The 25,094-nt window shown below is 38.7% G+C and overlaps 1 protein-coding gene across 4 annotated transcripts in view; it reads right to left on the reverse strand.

Moving 5' to 3' along the window:
* Positions 1-22,808, reverse strand: part of atp6v0a1b (ATPase H+ transporting V0 subunit a1b) — a 40,211-nt gene extending 17,403 nt beyond the window's left edge. For 2 of the 4 annotated variants that reach the window (XM_086016119.1, XM_086016118.1), the window contains exons 1-18: positions 22,704-22,808; positions 20,374-20,503; positions 20,153-20,231; positions 19,899-19,996; positions 18,359-18,487; positions 18,185-18,267; positions 17,039-17,165; positions 16,851-16,933; positions 16,153-16,246; positions 14,505-14,717; positions 12,935-13,085; positions 11,838-11,977; positions 11,548-11,711; positions 8,777-8,867; positions 8,537-8,655; positions 5,397-5,613; positions 5,056-5,163; positions 2,531-2,638 (exon numbers count right to left, since the gene is read on the reverse strand). In XM_086016119.1, coding sequence (XP_085872245.1) covers positions 2,531-2,638; positions 5,056-5,163; positions 5,397-5,613; positions 8,537-8,655; positions 8,777-8,867; positions 11,548-11,711; positions 11,838-11,977; positions 12,935-13,085; positions 14,505-14,717; positions 16,153-16,246; positions 16,851-16,933; positions 17,039-17,165; positions 18,185-18,267; positions 18,359-18,487; positions 19,899-19,996; positions 20,153-20,231; positions 20,374-20,490 — 2,121 coding nt within the window. In that variant the 5' untranslated portion in view covers positions 20,491-20,503; positions 22,704-22,808. Of the gene's footprint in view, positions 1-2,530; positions 2,732-5,055; positions 5,164-5,396; positions 5,614-8,536; positions 8,656-8,776; positions 8,868-11,547; positions 11,712-11,837; positions 11,978-12,934; positions 13,086-14,504; positions 14,718-16,152; positions 16,247-16,850; positions 16,934-17,038; positions 17,166-18,184; positions 18,268-18,358; positions 18,488-19,898; positions 19,997-20,152; positions 20,232-20,373; positions 20,504-22,703 lie in introns of all 4 variants that reach the window. The other 2 variants (XM_086016116.1, XM_086016115.1) reach the window with 1 other exon arrangement.
* Positions 22,809-25,094: the final 2,286 nt, after the last annotated feature.

Below are 25,094 nucleotides of genomic sequence, written 5' to 3' on the forward strand. Positions count from 1 at the left end.
ATTAACTTCCTTGGATTGAATGTCTGGACTGTGAAAAGACAAGTCAATTCGTCAATGACATTTGAAATAAAAAAATGTGTTTGTTAGAAGACATTTGAAATAGAAAGTGAGCACTAATAACAGATCAGTGAGCAGTGCTCAAGAACTACATTTAGAAATGGCCCCTGGGGTTTATGTAGGTAATATTAGGTGTGCGCTAGTCTGATATTTTTGCGTGACTTTGTAACTTGCAATTGAAGCCAATATTAAAGTCCTTAATCACCTGTTTCCCCTGTTGATAAGCATGTGTACATGGAATATCACTGCCTTGGAAAAATTGTGATGAATGTAGTCTTGTTAAATCGCAGTTATGCAATATGTTATCACAACACAAACACTCAGATGTAGTATGCATCAGGCCTGGGGGACACCAAACCTCTGAGTCAACTGGGTGGTATTTTCAGAAATTCCATTCCCTGGTTCTCATGAAAAACACCTCAGTGTTTATGTTTCTGAAATGGAAAATTCGACTCTTATCTGCGCTAGTCCATCACAGGCCTCCCTTTCTATTTGAAAGCACTCACTGCGCCATCTCCTCCTACTAACTAGGAGAGAACGTTAGAATCAGTATACGGTACTTTACAGTGCGTTTGTATTTTTTTTCAAATTCACAATCATTTGATTGACAGGAGTTAAAAATAGATGCAAATGAATTATTCAATTAAATAAAAAATGAAAAAAACACTACCTCTCAGCTGTGCGGTAGTCGTGCAAAATGACTCAAGTAGAAGTAAAAAGTACTATTCCAAATAATTACTTGAGTAAGAGTACAAAGGTACCCAGTGAAAAAAAATACTCAAGTACTGAGTAACATTTACATAATTTTACTGCGTTTAGAGTGTCAGCTGTCGACCTGCCAAAAAAGGACTGTTTCATTTATTGTAAAATATATATTTGAAAATAATAAACAATTTGAGTATTTATAATATTTGTTTGTTTTTAGTATGCAGTGGACTTTCGCTATTCATGAGGGATAGGCACTGGCTAACACGTGAACAATTGACATCTGCGAATAATTGATGCCCAACATAATGAAAATAAATAAATAATTAAATAAATTCTTCAAAAACCCAAAAAAAGATGATAAGCGTTCAATATGCATTTTCCGTGAAAAAGGGCCTCAAAATCTATTACTAGGTAATGAAAAATATTTAAAAAATATTAATTTTTAAAAAATCTGTGAATATGCGAATCTGCGGGTGTCAACCCGTGAGTATACACTGGTCAACTCTTGTTCATGTACACTCTTACATGCAGAATTAAACATTCCGGTTTTTTTTCTTGGATTGATCACACCCTAGCGGGGGTTGAATAGCTCAACAAATATTGGCGCCAGGTTTTACATATTGGTAGATGTGAGTGATGCATATTTTGAAAAGTAAGAAAAAAAAAACGTTTTAATGGTACAAGCTCACCATAATCTAAAAATTTAGGGTAACGTTTGAAAAATCAACAAAATGAAATAAAAACAAATTTCAATTGAATATACATTAGTTTTCAAAGACAGACAGCCACAGTAGAGGAATGAATGAGGTCAAAGGTTGCTATGCCTTTAAAGTTGCTCACCCCTGTACAATACAGCGGAACCTCAATTCAACGGATGCCAGATTCAACAGACAGAAAATAGTGTCCAGTCCACTAAAAAGTCGCTTTGTACAGTGTCTTCAAATTCTGTTGGTTCCACAATTTTCAAATTCTGTTAGTTCCACAATTGGCCGGAATTCATCAATAGACAGAGACTGGTCATGTGTTTCCGGCTTGCACTGCTCTCTCATCATAAATAGACTTCATAGTAGACTATCCATCCATCCATTATCTGTACCGCTTCTCCTCACAAGGGTCGCGGGGCGTGCTGGAGCCTATCCCAGCTGTCTTTGGGCAGTAGGCGGGGGACACCCTGAACTGGGTGCCAGCCAATCGCAGGGCACACAGAGACAAACATTCGCACTCACAATCACACCTAGGGGCAATTTAGAGTAGTGCAAGCTAAAAAGCATGTCAATGCAATTTATAAAGGAGCAGAGCTGGGCATTTTATTAAAAGTTCCCGGTTTATCGCCTTCTGCCGGGGTACCCTTCCGCCATCCGTCTATGCGCCTTTTTGTCTGGCCGGAACAAATAGTAATCACCCATAGGCCGGTCCAGCTAGCATTTTAAATGGGCTTCTGTTAGCGTTTCCGCCTACAAAGTTCAACCAACTTCCACTTGGATAAACTTTAAAACTTTTCAGTTTCAAGCTTTTTTTTTAACAAGAATTTTGTACTGTTCTGGACATTTTTAGGTGAAAAAAAACGACAAAATATTTTGTATTGAATTGGGTGTTTTTAGATGATGAAAAAAATGCAAGCCCCTCCCCCAATTAGCCCGTTGAGATTCCACTGTATAATTGCTGCCACAAGTGAAACGGGTTTAGGCAGATTAATCTCCTCAAGAAATACACAGTACCATGCATAAGCAGCGTTAGATTGTCAAAAGTGATTTCATGCACTCACCTCATCTCCCTCCTCTGAGTGTTGGGAGAGCTGGTCGTGGTCCATGATGCCAGCCTCATCCTCCGTGGGCCCGTTGCCCACCCGCACCCCTCCGAACTTCTGCGTGCCCTGTTGGGTGAGTCCGGTGCATGATGAGGACACGCCTGTTTGCTCTAAAGATTGCGCTAGATTCTCTGCAGGGGTTTCTTGCATCTTCTGTGACTAGATACAAAAGTCACAAGAGCTTTGTCGGGCTTAAAGCAAGCCTTAGTTGGCACGCTGTACATAGTTGGTCAAATAAACACGGCACCCTAAACAGATGTGTTTTGTTTCCAACTAGGGCTGCCACAAACGATTATTTCGCTAGTCGACTAATCACTAACAGTAGTCGCGATTACCGTAGTCGACTAATCGGATAATATATAAATCGCGGCAAATCGCAGCAGCAAGCTGCTGCTCTTATAATAAGCATCATTTGCTTACAGCTTAAATTCTTCATGTACAAACTAATCATTAAGACAAGATGATAGTGCATTCAACTTGTATTAAACTTTGCAACTCAAGCCATCATTCCTGACATGTTTATAAATAAAGGAGCGACTTAAATTGATGGCAATACACTGGCCTTAAAATTTTTTGCTGTAATTCTTTAGTGCGTTATAAAATTGAACCAAAACTATACACTATGCAGAGTTGCACTAGTACAGTGAAATTATCTATCTTTCTATCTATTTATCTACAAAAAGAAGTACTTGTATACAGATTTCACTCTTCTTGGGCACTAACGGAAGGTACTGAAGGAGGAGTAAATTGGGCAAATGCTCTGTGCTAAAGAAAACTAAAATAAACACTTGTATTGGTTTTTAATTTTGTGTTAATTGAAAACTTTATCAAAAAGTTTTTGTTATTCTTTTCACTAGTATGCATAATTTAAAAGTAGTAAATTGCTCTACACAATCAAAATGTGATATGCACCTGTAACAAAAAAAGGAAGACCTTTTTTTTTTTTGCACTATAACAGTATATTACAACAAACTTAATTATGAATTGTATTGTTATGTGATGCCGATGAGTGGCACATACAGTATGTTGTTTTTGTGTTGAGTGCTGATATTTCCCAGTTCATGAACGCATCACCCCGTTCGCGAGTGAGAGAAAGAGAGCAGTCGTACGATTCCTGCTTCGATGTCCACCACAGGCATAAACACACACTTGTGGTTGTTAATCAACGCAAGTTTACTGAATAATGGCTGCTTAATCCATAGAAGATGCTACGACGTGTTAGCGTACCAAATAGGAGCGTTACATCAAACACACCGTAACGCGTGTAAGCTAACTGCAGCTAGCATCTAGACACAACTGTGCCTATGTCAGATATGAAATCAAGCATAAGCCATAACTTGCTTCTTTTTTTTAAATGATTGGGCATCCCCATCGTGCTGCCATGAAAGGCAGGTTTGCATTGCATTTAGTATATTTGGTGAAATGCGCCGTAATTTTCGGACTCTGTTGCCAACACGAATTAGCCTTTACAGTGTAAGGCTTACACTACTTTACCCACAATGCTTCTGTTTACATCACCCGGATTACCACCACTGCGCATGTGCGTTGCAGATACAGCCAGCGTGAGAAGAGCGAGACGCGGCAGTCTCGAAAGAAAAGTAATGTGCCAAATAAATAAATATACAAATAAACGACGCGTCGACGATTAAAATTAATTGTCGACGATTTTGGTCGTCGACGTCGTCGTGATTAGTCGACTAATCATGGCAGCCCTATTTCTAACTGAACTATATTCACGCCGCGAAGCGTAACACTGACAAACTAAAGTAGTATTGCCCAAAAAAAATCTAACCTGATAATATATTTTTGGTTTTACATTTTGTGAATGATATTCAATTGTTTTTTTTTTTTTCAAAAAACAAAACTCCTCTCACTGATTCAGTTAAGCCTCTTTTTGGAGTTTGAACTTCCTTTTTGTGAATTGTGTTCAGAAATATTTCAAGAATACAAGTGTACAGTCTTTGGGGCTTACGGCGCTTAATATGTTAGAAAACTGCAGTCGCTCGTCCCCAAAATGCATTTGTTTACACAAGAAGAATTTGCACAAATTTTAGAAATTTTGTTTGGTCCAAAAGCAACGTATTTACATTTATTTGTCTTTATATTTTGTACATTTAAATATTTTGTTGTTTTATACCAAAAAATAAATGATTGTTTGAATAATCGGAATTTTAAATATTACCAAAATAATCATGATTACTGGTTATACTTTTTTTTAGAATCGAGCAGCCCTATCCAGTGAATATAATATGAAGAATTGAGATAATCTGTTCTTAGGGTGCCTTCAGACTGCTAGGCAAGATTTTCAGAGTGCTTCCAAGGCAAGCTTTAAGCATTATGTCATTTCATGGCAAAACAACCAAGAGCATAACACAATAAAATGTACACTGAAAGACAGAATAGAAGCAGAACAAAGGTTATATTGCAAAGGAGAATAGTTTGAAGAGTGCTTCAAGTTGGTAGGCATGGTGAAATGGACATACCAGGTGCTTTTTCCACAGGTGCTGACGCCGAAGCACCATAGTTTTCACAACCAGCATACAGGGTACACATGCAAGGGCAATGAGCACCAACAAAACCTGGATCCCCATCTATAGATTCAAACAGAGTTATGTTAAACTGTGGCCAGCTTGGAGTGATTTTTTGCGCAATGCTAATTTTGTCATGATGTAGAGTAGATGTTAATGAGATGTAATTTTCCTCTCGAATTCTGTGGAAAAATGAGCTCCACTGTGGTTAGTTTTGATAGATTGTCTGCCCCGTGTGATCTGTTGTGATTAATGTGATGTGTGTTTGTGTGGGCAGGGTAAAAAAAAAAAAGCACCTGTCCCGCGTAGAGGGATTTGGTAGTGGGGTCACTATAATTGAAGAGGCACATGTTGATAAAGTGAATGAGCAGGCTGGGAGCATCTTTTGAGGTGAATGCATCGTAAGCCGTCCACTTGTAGAAGACCAGCAGGACGAGGTAACCAAACAGGCTGGACATGAAGACAATCTCGGGAATGAAGCCCAAGAAGATGTTCAGAGGCTTCTTGAAGTACCTGCCATATGATATATATTTTCAAAAATCAACTATGACCATATTATAGTTAAACAGGAAGTCAACCCCAAAAAAATCTTGACAAAAATATGTTATATGAGCCTCCACTACTCAAAAACACGGTATTCAGATTAATATTGCATTTGTGGAATATGAGCTAAGCAGCAAAATCTTTCCAAGTTAGGCGTCGGCCATTTTGTCACTTATGTCAACTGAAAACGACATCACAGTTGCCCAATGCTCAGGTAACGAGTTATCAAGATTCACCTGCGTTCTGCTGCTGAACTGTGATTGGTAGTTATCTGAGCCCTGAGCAACTGTGATGTCGTTTTCAGTCGACAGAAGTGACAAAATGGCCGCCCCCTGAGATGGCTAAAAACGGGTGCATTTTACTGCTTAACTCATATTCCACAAATGCAATATTAATCAGAATGCCGTGTTTTGACCAGTGGAGGCGCACAGAACATATTATTGTAAATAACATTTTGGGGTTGACTTCCCTTTAAGATTTAAAAAGCCCGCGCAACAACTCTGTGTGAAAACATTTGTTGGATAAAACAAATGAAAAAAAATATGCAGTTCTGTATTTGTGCTAGTTTGTTTTCTTTCATCCACATTGTGACAAAGGCAGCTTCTGCAATCCGATAAGAACGATGCATACATGGCAATGTATGGTGTGTTTTTCCTTGAAGGGTTTTTCTCTATAAAGAAGTTCATGAGATTAAGCAATAATACTGAACATATTTCCAGATGTATGCAAGAGTTTATGGACTTCTAGGAGGTTACTGTGAATGCCCAGCTCTGATTAAAAGTTTTTAAAAATGCATCTGTGTACACATTTTTTATGGCTAAATTTACCTGTTGCGGTTTTTAATCTGGTGCACTTTGTGGTCCAGAAATTAAGAAGTTGTTTGGATGGATAATTAAAGCTTTTATTTATGTTTAAGGAAAAGTATTGCTGCTAAAACGTGCTTCCTGTGTCCATTGATGTTTTTCCGGTTCGCTGGTTTTCACAAGAAAAGAAATGTCCGACCGTACCAAATCAGGCAGGAATGTCTTAAGTTTAATTTTATTATATTTAATACAGATGAATGTGTTTTAGGGTTGGCGCTATACTAGCCCAGATGGGCTATAGCCCAGTAAGAAATCTATGTACCCCCAGTAGGGCTGTTCGATTTTGCCTAATAAGAAAATTGATTATTTTCTCAAACCCGATTACAATTTCTTTTTAAAATAAAAAATAATGAAGAATGAAGTATTTTGAATGTCTTTTATTTAAACTGAATATTTCTTTCTTTAAACTCAAAATGCCAGTCAATTTAACTTAATACACACAGAACAATCTATTGGGATTAACAGCATTTTACTTACACAATAGATTTCAGATCTGTTCTTAATTAAACCAATAATGAAAGAAGAAAGTGCATATACCATCTGAAACGAAATCATCAACATGAGAGAAGGTAGACAGTCAAGTCTGTAACACAAACAGTCTGTCAGCAAGTCATTTTGCCAACCAACTAGTGACTAGCCTTTCACCTTTCTCCCTGGTCTTACTTAAACATAAATCAATGATTAGTTCAAAACTGTCACTCAATAATACAATGCACTGTCAATCTTAAGTACGGATGCATAGTCCAGTTGGACGAGAGGTCCGTTGTAGAAGAGAAAAAAAGGGACACCGTTCAGATGTTGAGTTACTTGCTCACGGGTTGTATTGTGCACTGGCATACACTACACTACAGATCAATTTTTTCCAGATTTATTAATAAACGCTCACTTGCCTGAGCAAATAGCAGAATTGCCGGTAGCCATGGATGTTGTCGTTGTTTCGGACTGCGCGCTCGTGGGAGGAAGCGGAAATGCAGAGGAAACTACGGTGGCTTAGATACACCAAAAATAACTAAATCGAACGTGCCGATTTGAACGTTTTTAACATTGTTTTATCCAGAAAATTCGGTTACGATTCAAAATCGCTTAATCGAGCAGCCCTAACCCAGAGCTAAGCCCCTGCAGCATTTAACTTCATATTCTAAAATATATTCTTAAATTATTTTCTCAGCCCTGCTGTGCACTTGTCAAGCCCCACAGGAAAAAAAAGCAAGAGCCGTCCCTGACGTGGCTCCCTATTTTTGTTAAATCGAATCTGAAGCTGAGCCATGATTGGTCGTTATCTGAGCCCTGAGCAACTGTGATGTCATTTACAATGTCATTTTCAGTTGACAAAATGGCCAACCCTGAGATGGCTAAAAATGGGTGGATTTTGCTGGTTAAAGCAAAGGTCAACCCAAACATGTTTTTTCAAGAATATGTTCAATACAGGCCCACTAGTTGAAACAAGACATTCTGATTATTATTGAGTTTGTGGAATATGAGTTAAGCAACAAAATCCACCCATTTTTAGCCATCTCTGAAAATGACTCAGGTAACGACCAATCATGGCTCAGCTTCAGAAAACAGGTGAGCTGTGATTGGTCTTTACCTGAGCCCTGAGTAACCGTGATGTCATTTTCAGTCGACAGAAGTGACAAATTGGTCGCCCTCTGAGATGGCTAAAAACAGGTGGATTAACTCTTACTCCACAAATGCAATATTTATAAGAATGCCTTGTTTCAACTAGTGGGCCTGAATTAGAACATATTCTTATACATGTCATGTCATGTCATGTCATCTTCCAAACCGCTTATCCTATACAGGGTCGCGGGGAGATGCTGGAGCCTATCCCAGCCGTCAACGGGCGAAGGCAGAATACACCCCGAACTGGTCGCCAGCCAGTCGCAGGGCACACACAGACACCGTCACTGAGCGGGAACCGATCCCACGCTGCCAATTCTTATACAATACAATATAATACAACTGTATTTTTATAGCGCATTTCACAACAAAGCAAAAATTGGTGAAGTGAATAAAGAAGTGATACTTACAAGTGGTTGAAAAGACTGAGAGAGACTCCAAATAGCATGTGGATTACACCGAGGATGACTGACATCTTCATTTTAAATGAGTTGAGGAATGTCAGTTTGTTGGTGGCAACGTTCCATATCTACACAGGTGAGAGCAGGATTTAAACTCAGCTAAATGGTATCATTGTACTCCTCATTTCATTGACAATTAAACAAAAAATATCAATTGGTTAGTTCTTCTTGTTTTGGGGAGTGTTTTACCGGGTCAATTCCCAGAGGATAAGGCCCATTGAACACACCAGGAATTGCTGGGTCCAACTGTAGCACTGCATTTCCATCAAGCGTTTCAAACCTTGATCACATCAGTAAGACAGGAATACATTAGGAATATGTTGTTTTTTAACTTATTTAATTACATTTGCCTAAAATAATACAAACAAAATAATACAGGAGTGCCTAAACAAAAATTTTTATTGTTTTCCAGAAAGCCACACATGACCAAATATTAATGACCCTTTCCGGGATCTTCACAGAAAAATAGTCAGGCAATAAAATAATAACGCTATTAATTAAATAAATAACACTGCTTATGAAATAAATAACCAGAGCTGGGCACTTTACACTTTTTAGCCGGTCCGGCCGCAACCCCCGGCCTTATTCATAAAAATTATCAGCCCCCGCCCCGTTCCGCCCCCAGGCCCAAAAAAAAAAAAAAGGTCCGTGATTGACGCCGCCGCGGGAGAGATGCTAACGGCAGAGGCTTTTTAAGGATCATTAGCTGGCTAATTTACTATTCGAACCCGCTGTGGACACGTTTCAAACACGCTTCAAAATGCGCCACTAGTACTTTACTACTTACCCAACTGCGCGTGCTTACTTCCATTGCGAGCCCCGGGGTTGGTTTTGTCGTATTGTATAATTATTTGGGTCCAACAGACGGTCAGAAGTCGCATTCACCAAGTTATTTATTTTCCACACTTCCCTTCGTTCACGGCTTTCAAAATAAAAGCATACCAGCAAACCACTATACACAGCAGGTTTGCTACGGCATATTTCCGGAACCTTGATGTGCCAGCGTCATCCTTGAGTCAGTGCTGCGCGCAGATTGAATATATTCATGGACACAAGTTGTTTTGAAACAGTTGAGTTCCAAGTCGGGGAACGTCGCTTCAAAAAGACAGCGACAACAATGGATATCGTGCCTGCTACAACCATAAAGGGACTGAGATGACGAGACTATGCATTTAATTATATTGCCAAACTAGTTTGCTTTGCAGCAGCGACGAGCTGCGTGCTGCATCCTCTCTCTGCTCTCCGTGTGGGAAACTGTATGTCATCGCAACATGTGACATAACGGACCAATCAGAGCAGCAACAATTCCTGATGGGTGCGTGGCATTTGTCGCAGACCTGTCGCCAACTGCACAATGCGTCGGTCACGTGAATCAATGCGGCAGCTGTCGCTCGCGCCGACGCGGGAGTAGAAAGAAGCCAAAAAAGAAGCCTTTCACCGAGACGAAATTTGGCCGCCTCGCAACCACGTCAAACGCATGAGGGCCGATTAGTGGGCCGGACTAAAATCCACTTACTTAAAGCACGCTACTGAATACCGATTGATGGGCTCGGCTAATGTCGATCCTCTTCAGAAAGAAGAAAATATATGACAAACACGATGCTGCATTTTTAAGAGCAAGCAAGGAAAACATCTAATCTAAGCAGTCTATATAAAACATATGTATGTATTCATTATGCTGTAGCGGTGTATATGCTATTAGCTAAATATTAGCATGAGTATTTGTCTGTTGACTTAGTTTTAGTTCCAGTTGAACTTGTTGGCTCAATGTTGGCATTCGACGTACTTCTGATTCTGGCCGATTCTGACTGGCAGTCGGCCGAGATCCCGCCGCCGCTGCCCGCGCTTGCCGGCAGAGAGCGAGCGGAGGGGCTGCCCGAGAGGAGCAGCAGTGAGGACAAGCTCCCGTGGCATCTGCACCTCGCAGCTTCGGCGGCAGGAGGGGCTGCGCGCCGTGCGCACATACAGTATATTCTATCCGTCCTACTTTGTTCGTGCTTCTTCCGCGCAGCTAACTAGAAATCGAAATTTAGCACCGACATTCTAAAATCTGAATGAGCGAGTGGAATAGAATGTATTAGTATCGATCGTGTGGCCAGAATGAAAACAAAAAAAATCATAATGCGTCTCTGGTATTGTTTAGGGGACCGGACAAAATGTGAATGTGGGCCGTATCCGGCCTCTTGCCTTAGTTTGAGGACCCCTGACACACGTGGATTGAACAGCAACCTAGTGAGTTTGGTAAACCGTTCAACATTTTTTGAAGATACAGCTCTCACTTACTGTACCTCGCCACCATTTTACCACACCCTGCAACATTCCCCTTTCGCATTCCACAACATCTTACTGTGTTAAATGAAAGTAAATACCAATTGTTCTACTGCTACACTTGTGTGCTTGTTACAAAGTACTGGGAAATGTTAAAACAGGTTCTTTTCACTGACTTTTGTGTTAACAAAAATATGCATTCGTCTATGGGTGCATTATCAAAAAAAAAAAAAAACATGTGCAATAATAATTAGGGGTGTCCATCTCTTCACAAAACACGATTGGATAAGGTTGTTGATATGTTAGGTGCGAAACGATTCAAGGACGGTTCGATTTGAAAGTGGAACGATTCAGTTCGGTTCGACTCAGTGAGATTACGATTCAATTCGGTATAGTATGGCTCCGTTCGATTAGGTATGCAATTACTTTTTTGTTTACACACATTTGAATGAATTTGTCAGTACAGCAAATGTGCCGATTCCTTCTTAGATATATCTCTCCAATAAAAGACGATTCGATACGTTTCTCGATGCATTTCAAGTTGGAACGATTCGATTCGGTTCGATTCAATGGATTCGCACCTTATAAATCAAAGAATGGTTTTCCGGTTCAAACCGTTTTATACACTCCTAATAATAATGATGTTATAACATTAAATAAAATCCAAATCCACGGAGAACGGGATGACTTACGACCAATTGGCTCCTTTGGGCCCAAACATGGGCCTCACACTCCATCCAGAGCCAAACATGTTAAGTGATTTGGAGAAGCAGTCATTATAAATGATGCCTGTGTAGACGGAGAAGATCCCCATGAGCAATATGATGTAGCGACCAGCAAACACCATATTGAACATCTGTAAGGAAATAGGAGATAGACCGAGGTGAACGCACGTCCTACCTTATCGATGACATCAATATCCCCATCACAAGGAATATATAAACAGCAAAAAATATAGGTTTGTTCTTATTCATGACAATACCTCATTGTCACTCTTCTGGGCAAGGAGTCGACTTTCTCGGACGACTAAATAGAGAGCGGCGCAGGTCATTAGAAGGCCGTGACCCATGTCACCAAACATGACAGCAAACAGGAAAGGGAAGGTGATGATGGTGTATTGAGCTGTAGTACGGCAGAAAAAGATAGGAAAAAGAAAATGCGCAATGATATTCATTAAATGATTCTGAATAAGCCACTAGCACACACAAATTGAAGAAGTCAAATTGAAAAACAAAAACAGAAAGTAAGTTGAACAAATATTCAATCAGCTCTTTTGTTCTATTTTTGCAGCAGAAAGATTTTCTTACAGTTGTGAAGTGTAATTAAACGTGGAGCCCCTGTGGAAAATACATACAATCACCTGTTTTGTGGTCTTCACATCGCATTCTGATTTTACCTACGACTAATCAACGCAATGCAGTGTGCTTTGTGTGTGCGCGCGCGTGTACAATTACTGTATTGGATAAATGACCTGTGTGTATATAATGTATTTGGAAAAAACCTTTACTTGGTAGCTAGCTTCCAAAGTTCCCTCTGAATCATCGTACTTCAATAGACTATTTGTATGTTTTTCTATGGCCAACTTAGTTGGCTGATAGTAGCAGGTTTAAAATCAGCAAAAATCGGCACACATTACAACATAAGACAAAGCTAATGACCTTCAAACATTCCCCCTAATAAATCGGGAAAAAAAAACATTTTCGAAATTGCAGATTTTTCTCTCTGTTGTAAAGATAAAGAAATACTAAACAAAGTATTCGAAAACAGTCAAGTGTTCTGCCTCTGATTCGTATCTTTATAATTGTAAGCATTAAGGGTCCAAGTTATCTTATAAATTACATATTTTTATAATGAATCGACAGGTTATTTTATGCTCAACATTTTTTTTTAAAAATGAATCAGTTAATTAATTGGTTGTCGGAATTGGAAAAAGATCAGCTTAAAAAAATCCATATTGAAGTGCCTGTAATTTTTTTCATACTTCAAACTTTGTGAAAAAAGTTCCAAAGCAATTGGCGTGGGTGTGCATGGTGGATTGATGGGCTCTGCATTGTTTGTCCTTTTTCCAAATCATACTACCTGGATTGATTTCCCTGTAGTTTCCAATGCCATATGCATCCACGATGTTCTGAAAGCCGGAGGTGAACTTGTTGGTCTTGTTAAAAGTGGGAGGAGTCTGTTTGGTCTGCATTCTGTTGAGTATTGATGGCACAGTAGAACCGCTTCGCTCCTGTAAAATCAACAAAAAAGATGATCATATAACACTGCAACTTCAATGAGTAGTTAGCTGACAAAATAAACAGTTTTGCATGTACAAACGAAAACCTCTTTTTAACTGAACATTTTCAGTAATGAAGTAATGAACGTAGGAATGCCCGTTCTAGTTTAATTCTAACGCATAATGCAAAATGCCATGGACATGCTAATCATAAGCGTCGATAGTCATGCTAAAGATTAGCATGGATTGTCGCGGTGTTCTAACCTTTTAGAAAATGGGTTTTTGAACACAACGGTGGAGTAACTTGCAGATGGGCAAAACCACATTACTCACAGCTATATATTCGAGAAAGACTGATATGTTTTTTTCAGGGTGATACCAATGTCGAGTATTAGTAGTGAAGAAGGTCGATAACTGATATTTGGAGCCGATATTAATTTTCAGTAAAAAAGAAAAATAATTCTTAACTTTGTTAAACGTCTTTTAAGCATATGTTTATTGAACATTTTTTTCTGATTTGCATCATAATGTTGTATAAATACAGAACATCAATACAAATGACTTATTGGCATGCGTATGACAGTTGTCCGCACACTAAATTTTATGTGTACGAACGAATTCCGAACCTGTTCGACGCACTCTTTCATAAATAAGGCCCCTGGTTCCCTTTTGTCATCAAACACTAGCTCAACTCTTACCATCTGCCTCTTCGATTTCGGGTCCACATCGAGAGAAATTAAGTCAGCAGTAACAATTACTTTAGTAGTTTTAAAATGTCATTGAGTATTGTGTAATAAAGTAAACTACAATTCTCAAACGACTTTTTGACCTTCCTTCTTTAAAGTAGAAGTCAACCCAAACATATGTTTTTTTTCAGAATATGTTCTATGCAGGCCCACTAGTTGAAACAGGGCAATATGATTGATATAGTGTTTATAGAATATAGCAAAATCCAACCGTTTTTAGCCATCTCAGGGTGCGGCCATTTTGTCACTTCTGTGATGAGCAACTGTGATGTCATTTTCAGTCGACAGAAGTGATTAAATGAGTTGTCTAAAAACAGGTAGATTTTGCTATATTCCTTAAATGCAATATTAATCAGAATGCCTTGTTTCAACTGCATTGAACATATTCTCGAAAAAAATATGTTTGGATTGACTTCCCTTTTAAAATGAACCCCCAGAGCCTATGTATGATATTAATTGACAGCGATGAAAACGAAGGACATTTTTGCTGTGATTGTAGTTAGTTAGTTATTTTTATAAACGTAAGGTGTAGTTTCAGTTAGTTCTCGCTTTATTTTAGAATCACTCTCATGTTTATTTCCTTCACCAAAATATTTTTTCAGCTTTTATTTTTCAGTTTTTATCTCATTTGTTTCGGTCAACTGTCTGCCATTTGCAACTTCCCCACGGGCAAAGCAAAACTCACCGTTCCTCTTCGTAGGGCAAACTGGATCGAATCCAGATCTGAGACTGGACACCACACTTCAGCGATGAGACATTTCTGGGTCACGTCGATGTTGCACAGGTTCAGAGTGTGGTAGATGGCTTTCATCTTGCGAACCTTGATGAACCAAACTCGCATCGTCTTGGAGGCGGCCTGCAACACTCGCTGACGGTGGTCCTCCGTCTGGTTCAGCACCTGTGTTGGCAAAGTGAAGGAATTAGCTAATGTTGTCCAAATATCTCTGGATATAGTAATGTTCTCACAACCCAGAACCCTTGAGAGTGAAACACTTTGTTTACCACAACCTCCACTGTACTGTCCATAACATAAAGCAAGAAATAAATTGAATATACTGTAATGGATCTTCCTGTTTTTGATTCGTTGCATTTTTTTTTTTTTACTTTTCTACTAATGTATGTAGGTATGCCTGATGGTGGCTCACAGACTTAGCTTGATTGTTATGGCAAATGATCAGTTTGTTTGAAAAGCGGAGCCAAATGTTCTATTGAATGAGCGTAATATATTTTGTGTGTTTGGCACGCTATCGAACACATTCAAGCAGAACAGAGGCTTTTTTTCCCCCTTACTTAATAATGGCAATCTCTGGGCAGCACAACTTTTTGGTACCGGACAAAGCTCTTTTGCAGATAAGACCCACTGCACAAAAACAAGACCTGTTGACACTACAATGGATTTTGTTAGGCAGCATGCAGGAGCCTGAAGACAAACGATCTGTTGTGCAGTTTTCTGATGAATTTGTTGTTTTGAAGTTTGCAACAAAGAATAAAACCCCCCTTTTCAAAATATTCTTGAATGTTAATTATATAACAATAGGTTATTTTATGCAATAGTACTGAACTGACGTGTTTTGCTCAATTCTTCTACCAAGGTAAGAGGCTATGTTTCGTTTGATATATGCTTGGTAGGGCTTCTCGATTATGAAAAAAATATGAATCACTTCAAAATCAACAACAAATATATCATTTTGGTAAGAATTGAAATCCCGATTCATTTATTTTTCGGTACAAAACAAGAAAATGTTTAAACATAAAAAAATATGAAGACAAATACATTTCTATACAATACATTTATGTAAGTTCCAAAAATGTTTTTTAATTAGTTATTATAAAATAAAAAAGGTGTAAATGTATGAATTCAAGTATGATTTCCTTGAGTGTAAACAAACATAGTGCGTTGTTTGTAAATGCATACTAACTCATTCACTGCCAGACATTTTCAGACCCTCTTTTACCCCAACGTTTGAAAAAATGTGAAGAAAATATAAGTTCCTGGGACTGAATGGCTGGACTGTGAAAAGACAAGTCAATTCGTCAATGGCAATGAATGAGTTAATAATCATTTTTTACGATTATGCCAATTATGTAATGATGGAGTGTAGTAATCGTAATTGTAATTGAATTTCGATTAATTGCACAGCCCTAATGATTGGTTTACTGGATTATTGTTTGTAAATGGGTGTTGCATGAGCTAAGGTAGAAGTTTAATTTTGGTTGAGGTATGGAATATTGGACATATGGTGTGTGTGTGGCAGTTACCACCCACTTTGGAACGGCATCAAACATTTTGATTTAGAGTGGGAAGGGAAAGGAATTCAACAAAAAAAATGTACCATTTGGAGATCGTCAATACGGCTATTGACTCCAGCCAACATCTCCTTCCTCTCTTGTGGAGTCTCTGGACAAGGGTACAGAGAGGCACGGAACCTGGAAAAAATATGGAAAACTGACTTTTAAATTGTTTGCATAAAAATACTTGGCTCTCTGGAGTGCAAATTAAACAACAAAGTAAACACATAAATATATTGTCGGAAATGTGTCTGTGAGCAAGCTGTTGAGATTTTTAATTTTTAAGTGATGGCAGTAGCCCAACCAGCGGACTCCATGAAAGCACTATCGTGTTAAAGCCAAAAGCTAAACAGAGCTACAGTGTGTTAGCATAGCTTTGCAAACGCAAACAACATAATCAGCATTAGCTTATAACTGTCCACATTCATTGCCAGTTTTGAAAATACACTCTGACGTCATCTATACAGGGGCTTGCCTAGGTTATATTGTAGTTAATGAAAACCAACAAAATAACTAAAACTGAAATTAAAAATACATTTTCATTCTGAAATAAAAATTAAAATGCTTTAAAAAAATGAAAATAACTGGAACTACAGCTTACATTTATAAAACTAACTATAATGATAGCGAAAATTTGGGGGGGGAAAATCACCGTCAGTCTCTGCTTGACCATTTTTCATCAAACAGTCACAAGAACTCAAAGTTTGAGTGCATTTCAAACTAAATGGCTTAAGACACCCACCCCTCACAGATCTTCTTCACCCTGTTCTTCAACTGATCACCTTGGAAGAAAATGATGAAGACCGATTTGTGGACTTGGTCTCCCTGTTGGAGAGAATCATGCTTCTTTAAAACCTTACACTTATTTACTACTAACCACAAAAAGGTCATGTTGCGTCATTTTTTTTTCTTCTACGTTTGTGTACTGACTGTAGTCGGGTCCTCCAGCGGGTCCTCGATTTCGGCCTTCCGTAAGAAAACATTACCACGGCACACCCGCCACAGCATTCTCTCGAAAGTTGGAATCCTCTCTCGACTGATCACACCGGCCACGAATCTGGACAGCGAGAAGACGAGTGACAACACAAGTTAGTTTTGCTGAAAAAGATAAATTAATAAAAACAAACTGGATGAGTTCAATCATATCGAATACAAAGGAAAGACCGATTATCGGCCGGGCCGAAACTCGCCGTTTTGACAATAACGGCATTGGCCTTTTTGAAAAATCTGATGGCCGATAATCAATTTTAAACTCTTTTGAAATCAAAACAAAGATTTTTAAATTTTGGAGGAGATCATTTACTGTAGAAACGTATTTGGAGCTACTGTTTAAGTTTTCATTTGACTTTTTAAGGCATGCTGATGACCCTGGGTGCGCCCAGAACTTAATTGTTACAATTTTAAAACAAAGATGTGTATTGTCAAAAATGTACAGGTATAATAATAATAATAAATAAACATAATGCTTAAAGACGTTTCAACAAAGTTAAGAGTTTTATTTATTTATTTATTTATTTTTAGATTTTGACGGCAATATTTTGCTTTTACTGAAAATGAATATCGGCTCCAAATATCGGTTATCGGCCTCCTTGACTATGAATAATCGATATCGTATCGGCCCTGACAACAACGTATCTGTCTTTCTCTATCAAATACCCTCATTCGTGCTGGGTTTTTTTTCTTTTCATTTTTTCACTATATTATGATATAGGAAATAAATAATAATAAGATCACCGACTCTCATGACATGGAAGGATATCAGAAGCATACTGAAAAAAAAAGTTTAATTTTATCCGTAAATATTTAATATACAATTGCGGGATATTTACGAGACTTCATTTTGCTTTCAAGTATTAATGACTCGTCACAATAATTATCAACAACTTTACGTTAATAGAAAAACACGTGTAGTTGAGTATTCAACTTTGATGTCATTCATCTATAAAAATGACATTTTGTACACAGTGACACCATTTGTTGAATACATCCTTTTATACAATTTTGATTTGTCTTATATGCAATAACATGTTTTCGAGATAAAATCAGACCTATAACCACTAGCGACTCGTGCTTTACCCCAATCTGAGCGGAGCCCCTCTTCCCCCCTCGTTGCCCTCCATCAGGGCTGATGACTCTTCCAACAAGTTGGGATCCTCCATCTAACAAAAAGATAAGGAAGAACTTTTGAATTCATTCCATATTCTAGTCATCTGATACAGTAAACATGGAGAGCGATAAAACTGTCAAAACCTCATCGAAGAACTGCTGTGTTCGACGAAGAATGTGTTTAAGCTCCGTCAGCTCCAGGAAGTTCTTCTTCAGGGCTTCCTGGTTGGTGTTGATCTCCTTCAGTTCGTTCTCCAACTTCTCAAAGGTAGCCTGCAAAGCAAAACAGACTATGATTCTATGTTCATCTTAAATTATAAGCGGAATATTCTTAACTTTTTGTGAGTAGTGTGCATGTGAAATACTATAGGCTAAGTTTTGTTGATTTTAAAAGACTGATTAAAAGGGTTCAATAATGGTTCAAATTTGCAGATCTGCAAGGTCTGCAGAAGCTGGATGAGAATGCTGATCATTTGAATCTGGTGTGTTGCAGCAGGGAGCGATGGAAAACAGGCACCGCAGCGAACCTTGAGGAACAGGATTGAAGATCCCTGGTCTACGGCTTTTCTTGTACGATCATATCTGCCTATTATTGGATATTAGATATAGATCTAGATATTTTGCTTTGTTGTGGAATGGATTGAATGAATGGATTTTCATTTTCAGCTAGATATCGATTCATAAAACAATCCTTTAAATATGTCTTTTTTAAACACGTGGCTTCTCTGAAATCAGCACCAACAAAGTTGAAGGCAGATGTGTGGAAGTTTTGAGGATTTAAGAAACACGAAGACAGTCTTGGACTGAAACTTAATGAGTGAGTCACAGAAATGTGAATTCTTGAGTTTACAGTGTGTTTTTGCCACTTTATTTACAGGGCCTGCCCTGTGGTTGGAATTGATTTAAATTATTATTCATTGTTTTGATCAGGTCATGGTCGATAAAACATACACGATTAATGGAACTGCATTGGGTTCAATTCTTAATGTATATATTTCTACTAATGCACCAAGTTAAAGCAAGACGATTCTGTTATTTGCAGCATATATAAATCCAATTGTATCGTATTGCATTGCTTCTACTGAGAATGTTTTCCATATGAAAATAAAATTGGTACTGTGTGAAATCCTTAACTGAAATGAAAATCAATCAAAACGAATCGTGAATGGAATCGGGTCCTTGTGAATCGAGTGGAATCGATTTTGGGACGTTGAATCGATACCCGGTCCTAGTGAGTGAGTTTGAGTAAATGTTGTGTTGTCTTTCATGTTTAATCGTGTTTCCCTATGTCTCTTTTTCATGTTTTCATGTCTCCTTGCAAGGCTTTTGTTCGTGTCAGTCCTTTTCCTTGTGTATACCAGTCAGCTCCCTCCAGCCATTCGTGTCTTGTCCAAGTGCACTCTTGTCTCCTCAATTTGTTTGTATTTGTTTGTACTCGCCGCTCTCTTTGAGCCTTTGTCGGATCATTGTTGTTGCTGCAAATTGTGTTTGCAGTTTTGTCATGTTTCCTGTTATGTCGAGTGTTTTCGTTGATTGTGATTGCTATTTTGATTTTTGGGACTGTTGGTTTAGTGTTTGGATTGTTCCATGTGCTTTAACTGTCATTTATGAAAATAAATAGAAAAACCCTTCACAATAATGGTATCTGATTTAGCTAAATATGGTCCATAACAAGGTAGTTTACCTCCAAATCGATCATATCCCTTGGAAAAGGCACCTCAGGATTTTCTCCAGTGTCAACAGTTGGGATATTGGCTTTCTTGATCTCCTTCTCCACAAACCCTGTTCCAAACAGTGAAGGAACATGCTGTCTGTGTTGAGATTCATATTGGAGCCTCATTGAAAGCAAATTAATGAAGCATCCTAATTTCTTTTTCTTTTTTTTTCCATCTTTACATGCGAATAAGAACATAACATGAAACTGTCTGAATTACTTACTTAATTTTCTGTCCATCTCCTCACACCTCCTCACTTCATTCACAAACTTTCGCTGGAACACATTCACGTCCGGATTGAGCTGGCAACAGAAATGTCGTTAGGAGAAATCAAGTGGGAAGGACCGTCACTGGTTTTGATGGTTTGGATTTTGTGACAAAGAAGTGATGTAGGCACATACGGATTTGAAAAGGTTCACGTTTAACACCGGCGTTCTTACTCACATCTCTAAACTGGACCATGCCAAGTTCTCCCAGTTCACTGACACAGCAATATGCTGCCTCCGACTGGAGAAACAGCTGGGCCAGTGTCATCTCCTCACTCCTGAATAGTTCCCCCATGATGATCAACCAGCTTTAAGATACCACATGCACCATATTAGATGATGACATAAAAAAAAAGGTTTGAAAATAGCCACTACACATGCTCAGCTCACTGATCAATATGAACACATCAATGCAAAATTGAATTACATCCAATGTAGTAGCTCCGCATTTTCAATCAAGGGTGGGGCAACAGACCATTGTCTGCTCTCCAACTATCCCACTGGCCATCCCCAAGGTCTAGCGCAAGATTTTGACACATGTGATTCTGTGGTGCAGATGATTAGTTCTGCCTTACCGCTTTTTCCACACGGTTGCTTTACACTGAGGCACTTGGATGCTCTGCCATCATACATTTAGATTGACCGTCCATCTAATACATAAGGGTTGATACTAGGGATAGACCAATTATTGTCCGGGCCGATTATCAATATTGCCGAATATTTTTACAAATCGCATGGTCGATAATGAATCAATTTAAAACTTTGTTTAAAACAAAACAAAGATATGTTAAAGTTTAAATTTTCTGTCATTTTGACATTTTGGAGGGCTTCATTTACTGTTGAAAACTATATGGAGCTATTCTTTAAGTTTTCATTGAACTTTTCAAGACATGCCGACAACTATGGGTGCTCCCTGAAATTTGCGCTAGAATTGTATAACAAAGATGCATATTGTCAAAAATTGATAGTAATTATTACTATCAATAATAATAAAAAAATCGACATTATGCAAATCTGATTGTTCGATTGTTCGAATTGTTCAATAAACATATGCTCAAAGACGGTTCAACAAAGTTACGAGTTTTATTTAGTTATATTTTCCTTTTTACTGAAAATTAATATCGGCTCCAAATATCAGTTATCGGCCCAATTGACTACTACTAATCGGTATCGGCCCTGAAAAAACATATCTTACTTGAAGTGAACGTTAAGATTACTTTTACACTTTAGCACACAGTTAACATGGCTGAGAAGTCATTGTTTATCATACCAAATTTTTAAATATCAAATCAAAATAAGTAATAAACATGACTTTGTTATATATAACTTTTAAACACCTACCACAAAAAAATGATCACTTGAATAATAATGTTATAATAAAATTATCTAGTAACTTAATCTCAGCAAACAATACATTTTTGTATTATGACTGTGTTGAGCGAGGTTGGTATACAGCAGGGGTCAAAATTCTCACCAGTGATGGGACATTGTGATTTTCTGGCAATGTTGTGATTTCAGAATTGTGTATCAAAGTGGCCTTTGCGTTAATTATTACCCAAGATGTAGCTCTCAGTTTCAAAAAGGTTGGTGAGTATATGTGCATTTTCCGCCCACATGTGTCATCTTATGGCGACCCCTTACTAAGTCACTGTCACCCTGCCACCCAAAAATTTCTGCCCGTTTATAATGCTCAGTTTGTATTGACAGAGTCAATTTTTTTTTTTTTTAATTTTGTTAGGAAAATATGTGACTATTGCAGTTGAGTTGCAGTTGTTGTTGTTTTTCAGGGCTGTAGAGCTGCACCGGTAGCGGCTTTTAGCATTCTGTCCCTCACATGTAATGTCCATTCGTCCACCCATTTTCTGTTGTCCTTATTGGGGTCACATTTGACATTTTAATCAGCAGGGATTTATTAAATGTTACATTCTATGTATTCAATACGTAGTTTGTTACCTTTTGCCATATTATCGACATAAACCCGTCATCCAAATAAGTTGCTATAATGTAAAACTAGACAGGAACACAACAACAACAAAACAAACATACTGACCAAACAAGGCATAAGGGAGGGGGGAATCTCCTTGACTCTGTGTTTGCATGTTAGCTTGATCGACTGAAGCAGAGTGAAAGCAGAGTCGAGGCCATCTGTCGTGAGCATCCTTCCTACTGCAGCGCTGCGCTGCCCTTCAGCTCAAGGACGCCATGATGCTGCTGGCTTCCATCTCTGTGACAGCATCTATCGCCTCTACATTTGTCCTCCCTCTCAAGCAACATCTCGCTGTGTAAAACTACACGTACATTCCTACTTACGTCGGGCATTAACCCTGTAACACGGTAAATGATGTCCAAAATTGACCCACCGACAACATCACTCGGTTTGGCATCGTCGTTCTCAATCCACATAAAGAAATAACAGCTTTGAAAAATAACTCACTAGCGTTGAACAACGTGTAAATTAACCCTGCATTAAAAACCAGTAATGTATGTTTTTTTTTTTTTTTTACTTACCGCTGAAACGTGCAATTCGTCAAATGCGTGGCCTGTCAAGCCCTCGGGATGCGGGATGCTACGGTCCGACAATGCGTCAAGTAGGATATGTTAAACGTAGAATGGGACGTCCGTTGCTGAAATCAAAATAAAAGCTCATCGACGGTGCATATTGATTAGACTTTTCTGTAAAATCATGGTCACGAGAATTGATCACGAGGCCATAAAATTAGTTGATTATGGCACATACAGTAAACTATACCAATGATGTTCAATTGGATCGGCTGATGATGCATAGTTTTTATTTTGAAAGTCATAAGAAGAAACAAGTCTATAAAATAATGTAAGATAAATAAATAATAAATAAATAATAGGAGAGCAAGGACGACTGTATAGCACATCTGCCTCACAGTTCAGAGGTAATGGGTTCAAATCTGGACTCTTTGCAGAGCTTTGCTTGTTCTCCCTGTGCCTGTGTGGTTTTCTCCCACATTCTAACAACATGATTAATAGGTTAATTGAAGAATCTAAAATTGTCCTTCGGTGTGAATGTGAATGCTAGAATAAGCATCAGAAGTGGCATGTCACAAAGTACAAATACAGCGTTACGATATTGTCGTAGCTATTTTGGGTATTTATATTTTACTGTAGTTTTCCAGCCTACCTTTTACTTTTACTCCTTACACTGTAGCCACAATCAGTGGGTCAACTGAAATGTATGTGCTCTACTCCAAGAGACTATTAGTTTGTGAAGTTTTATTAGACACTACACTTACATTGTATGGACAATTAACGAATAAAGGTTAATGTAACTGCGTAATGTTACGGGGTTTGCATGGTGGCGTTAGGAAGACCCAAATGCAGGGAAGCAGGTAGGCTAGGAAGGAGTGCTCTCTAAAACAAAGCATTTACTGTACTTCCAAAAACAAAAAAGGCATACAAGACACTTGGGGAGAAAACAAAAACACAGAAACATTAGCATTTCCATTAGCTGCAACTGTGCATTCATGGCACTGTCCGGGGAGTATCAGAGGTGTCAAAACCAGAGCGGGGCATTCGTCTATGCTTTAGACCACAGGTGTCAAACTTAAGACCCGGGGGCCAGATCCTGCCCGCGACATCATTGGCCCGTGAAGTCAAATCATGTGTTGACTTGACATGTTTTTTTCAAATTATTTTCACTTGTATAAAATATAAATATTTGTTACAAATCCCTCCTTTGAAATAAATTGAAAAATAGTTGCGCAAACTATTTACTGGCTTCTGATTTCAGAACTTGTTATGCATGAATTTTTTGGCATAATAAAAGGCGATCCTACATTTATATGGGTTTCCAGTTTTAACGGCCCTCCGGGTGACACCGTAACTGTCATGTGGCCCCGGGCAAAAATGAGTTTGACACTCCTGCTTTAGACGACTTACGAGTTCTTGTCTATATTTCAGACCTGCCCGGTCGGTCGGTCCGAGCCAGCCAAACGGCGTCGAGAACGGACTTTACCGGTACCACGTCACACGGAGGTGCCCCACTCCTGACATGCAGCCAAACAAAGAAAAAATAAAAATAAAACGGTGTTGAATACCTTTCGGTCCCATAGATGCAGTGACATGTGCTCCATTTTGTTTTTATTTCACCCATCACCACGCTGTGCAAGTGTGTGTGTCTGTTGTGTTTATTTTATATTTTTCCTTCATTTGGCAGCGTGTCTGTGCAGCGTGTGACGTGAAAATTATGTTCTTGACGGCCATTGGCTGACGCAGACGAGGGACGGACTGGGACCACGCGGGTCGGCTGGAAATACCGCCCAGAAGTTATAGACGGAGAGACGATACCCAGCTCTGGTCAAAACTAGTCATGTTAATTAGAAGAATATATGCAGCTAAAACAAGTGGCCTTCAACTTAACAGTTTAATATAACATACTCATTTATGGCATACTCATTTTTTTTCACTTGCATTACTTTTATTATACTTAAATAGTATGGAAACCATTACTTTTACACTTTTACTTGGGTAGAAAGTTTAAGTTGATACTTCAACTTTTACAGAAATCATCTTAAACCCGCGGTCCGCTGATAGTGTAGTGGTACACACGCCTGAGTTGTGTGCGGGCAGCGTGGGATCAATTCCCGCTCAGTGACAGTGTCTATGTGTGCCCTGCGGCTGGCTGGCGACCGGTTCGGGGTGTGGTCTGCCTTCGCCCATTGACGGCTGGGATAGGCTCCAGCAACTCCCCGCGACCCTATATAGGATAAGCGGTTTGGAAGATGACATGACATGACATCTTAAACCCTATTTGTACTTCTCCTTGAGTAATGATGACTCTGAGTACTTTTGACACCTCTGATAAGTGCTAAATGATAAATCAGCTACACAGATATCTTGTGTTTGTGGAATAGGAGTTAATCCTCCCGT

This window comes from Filicampus tigris, chromosome 19, assembly GCF_054856515.1.
Source record: "Filicampus tigris isolate MCC_2025a chromosome 19, RoL_Ftig_1.0, whole genome shotgun sequence".
In the NCBI taxonomy this organism is placed as follows: Eukaryota; Metazoa; Chordata; class Actinopteri; order Syngnathiformes; family Syngnathidae; genus Filicampus; species Filicampus tigris.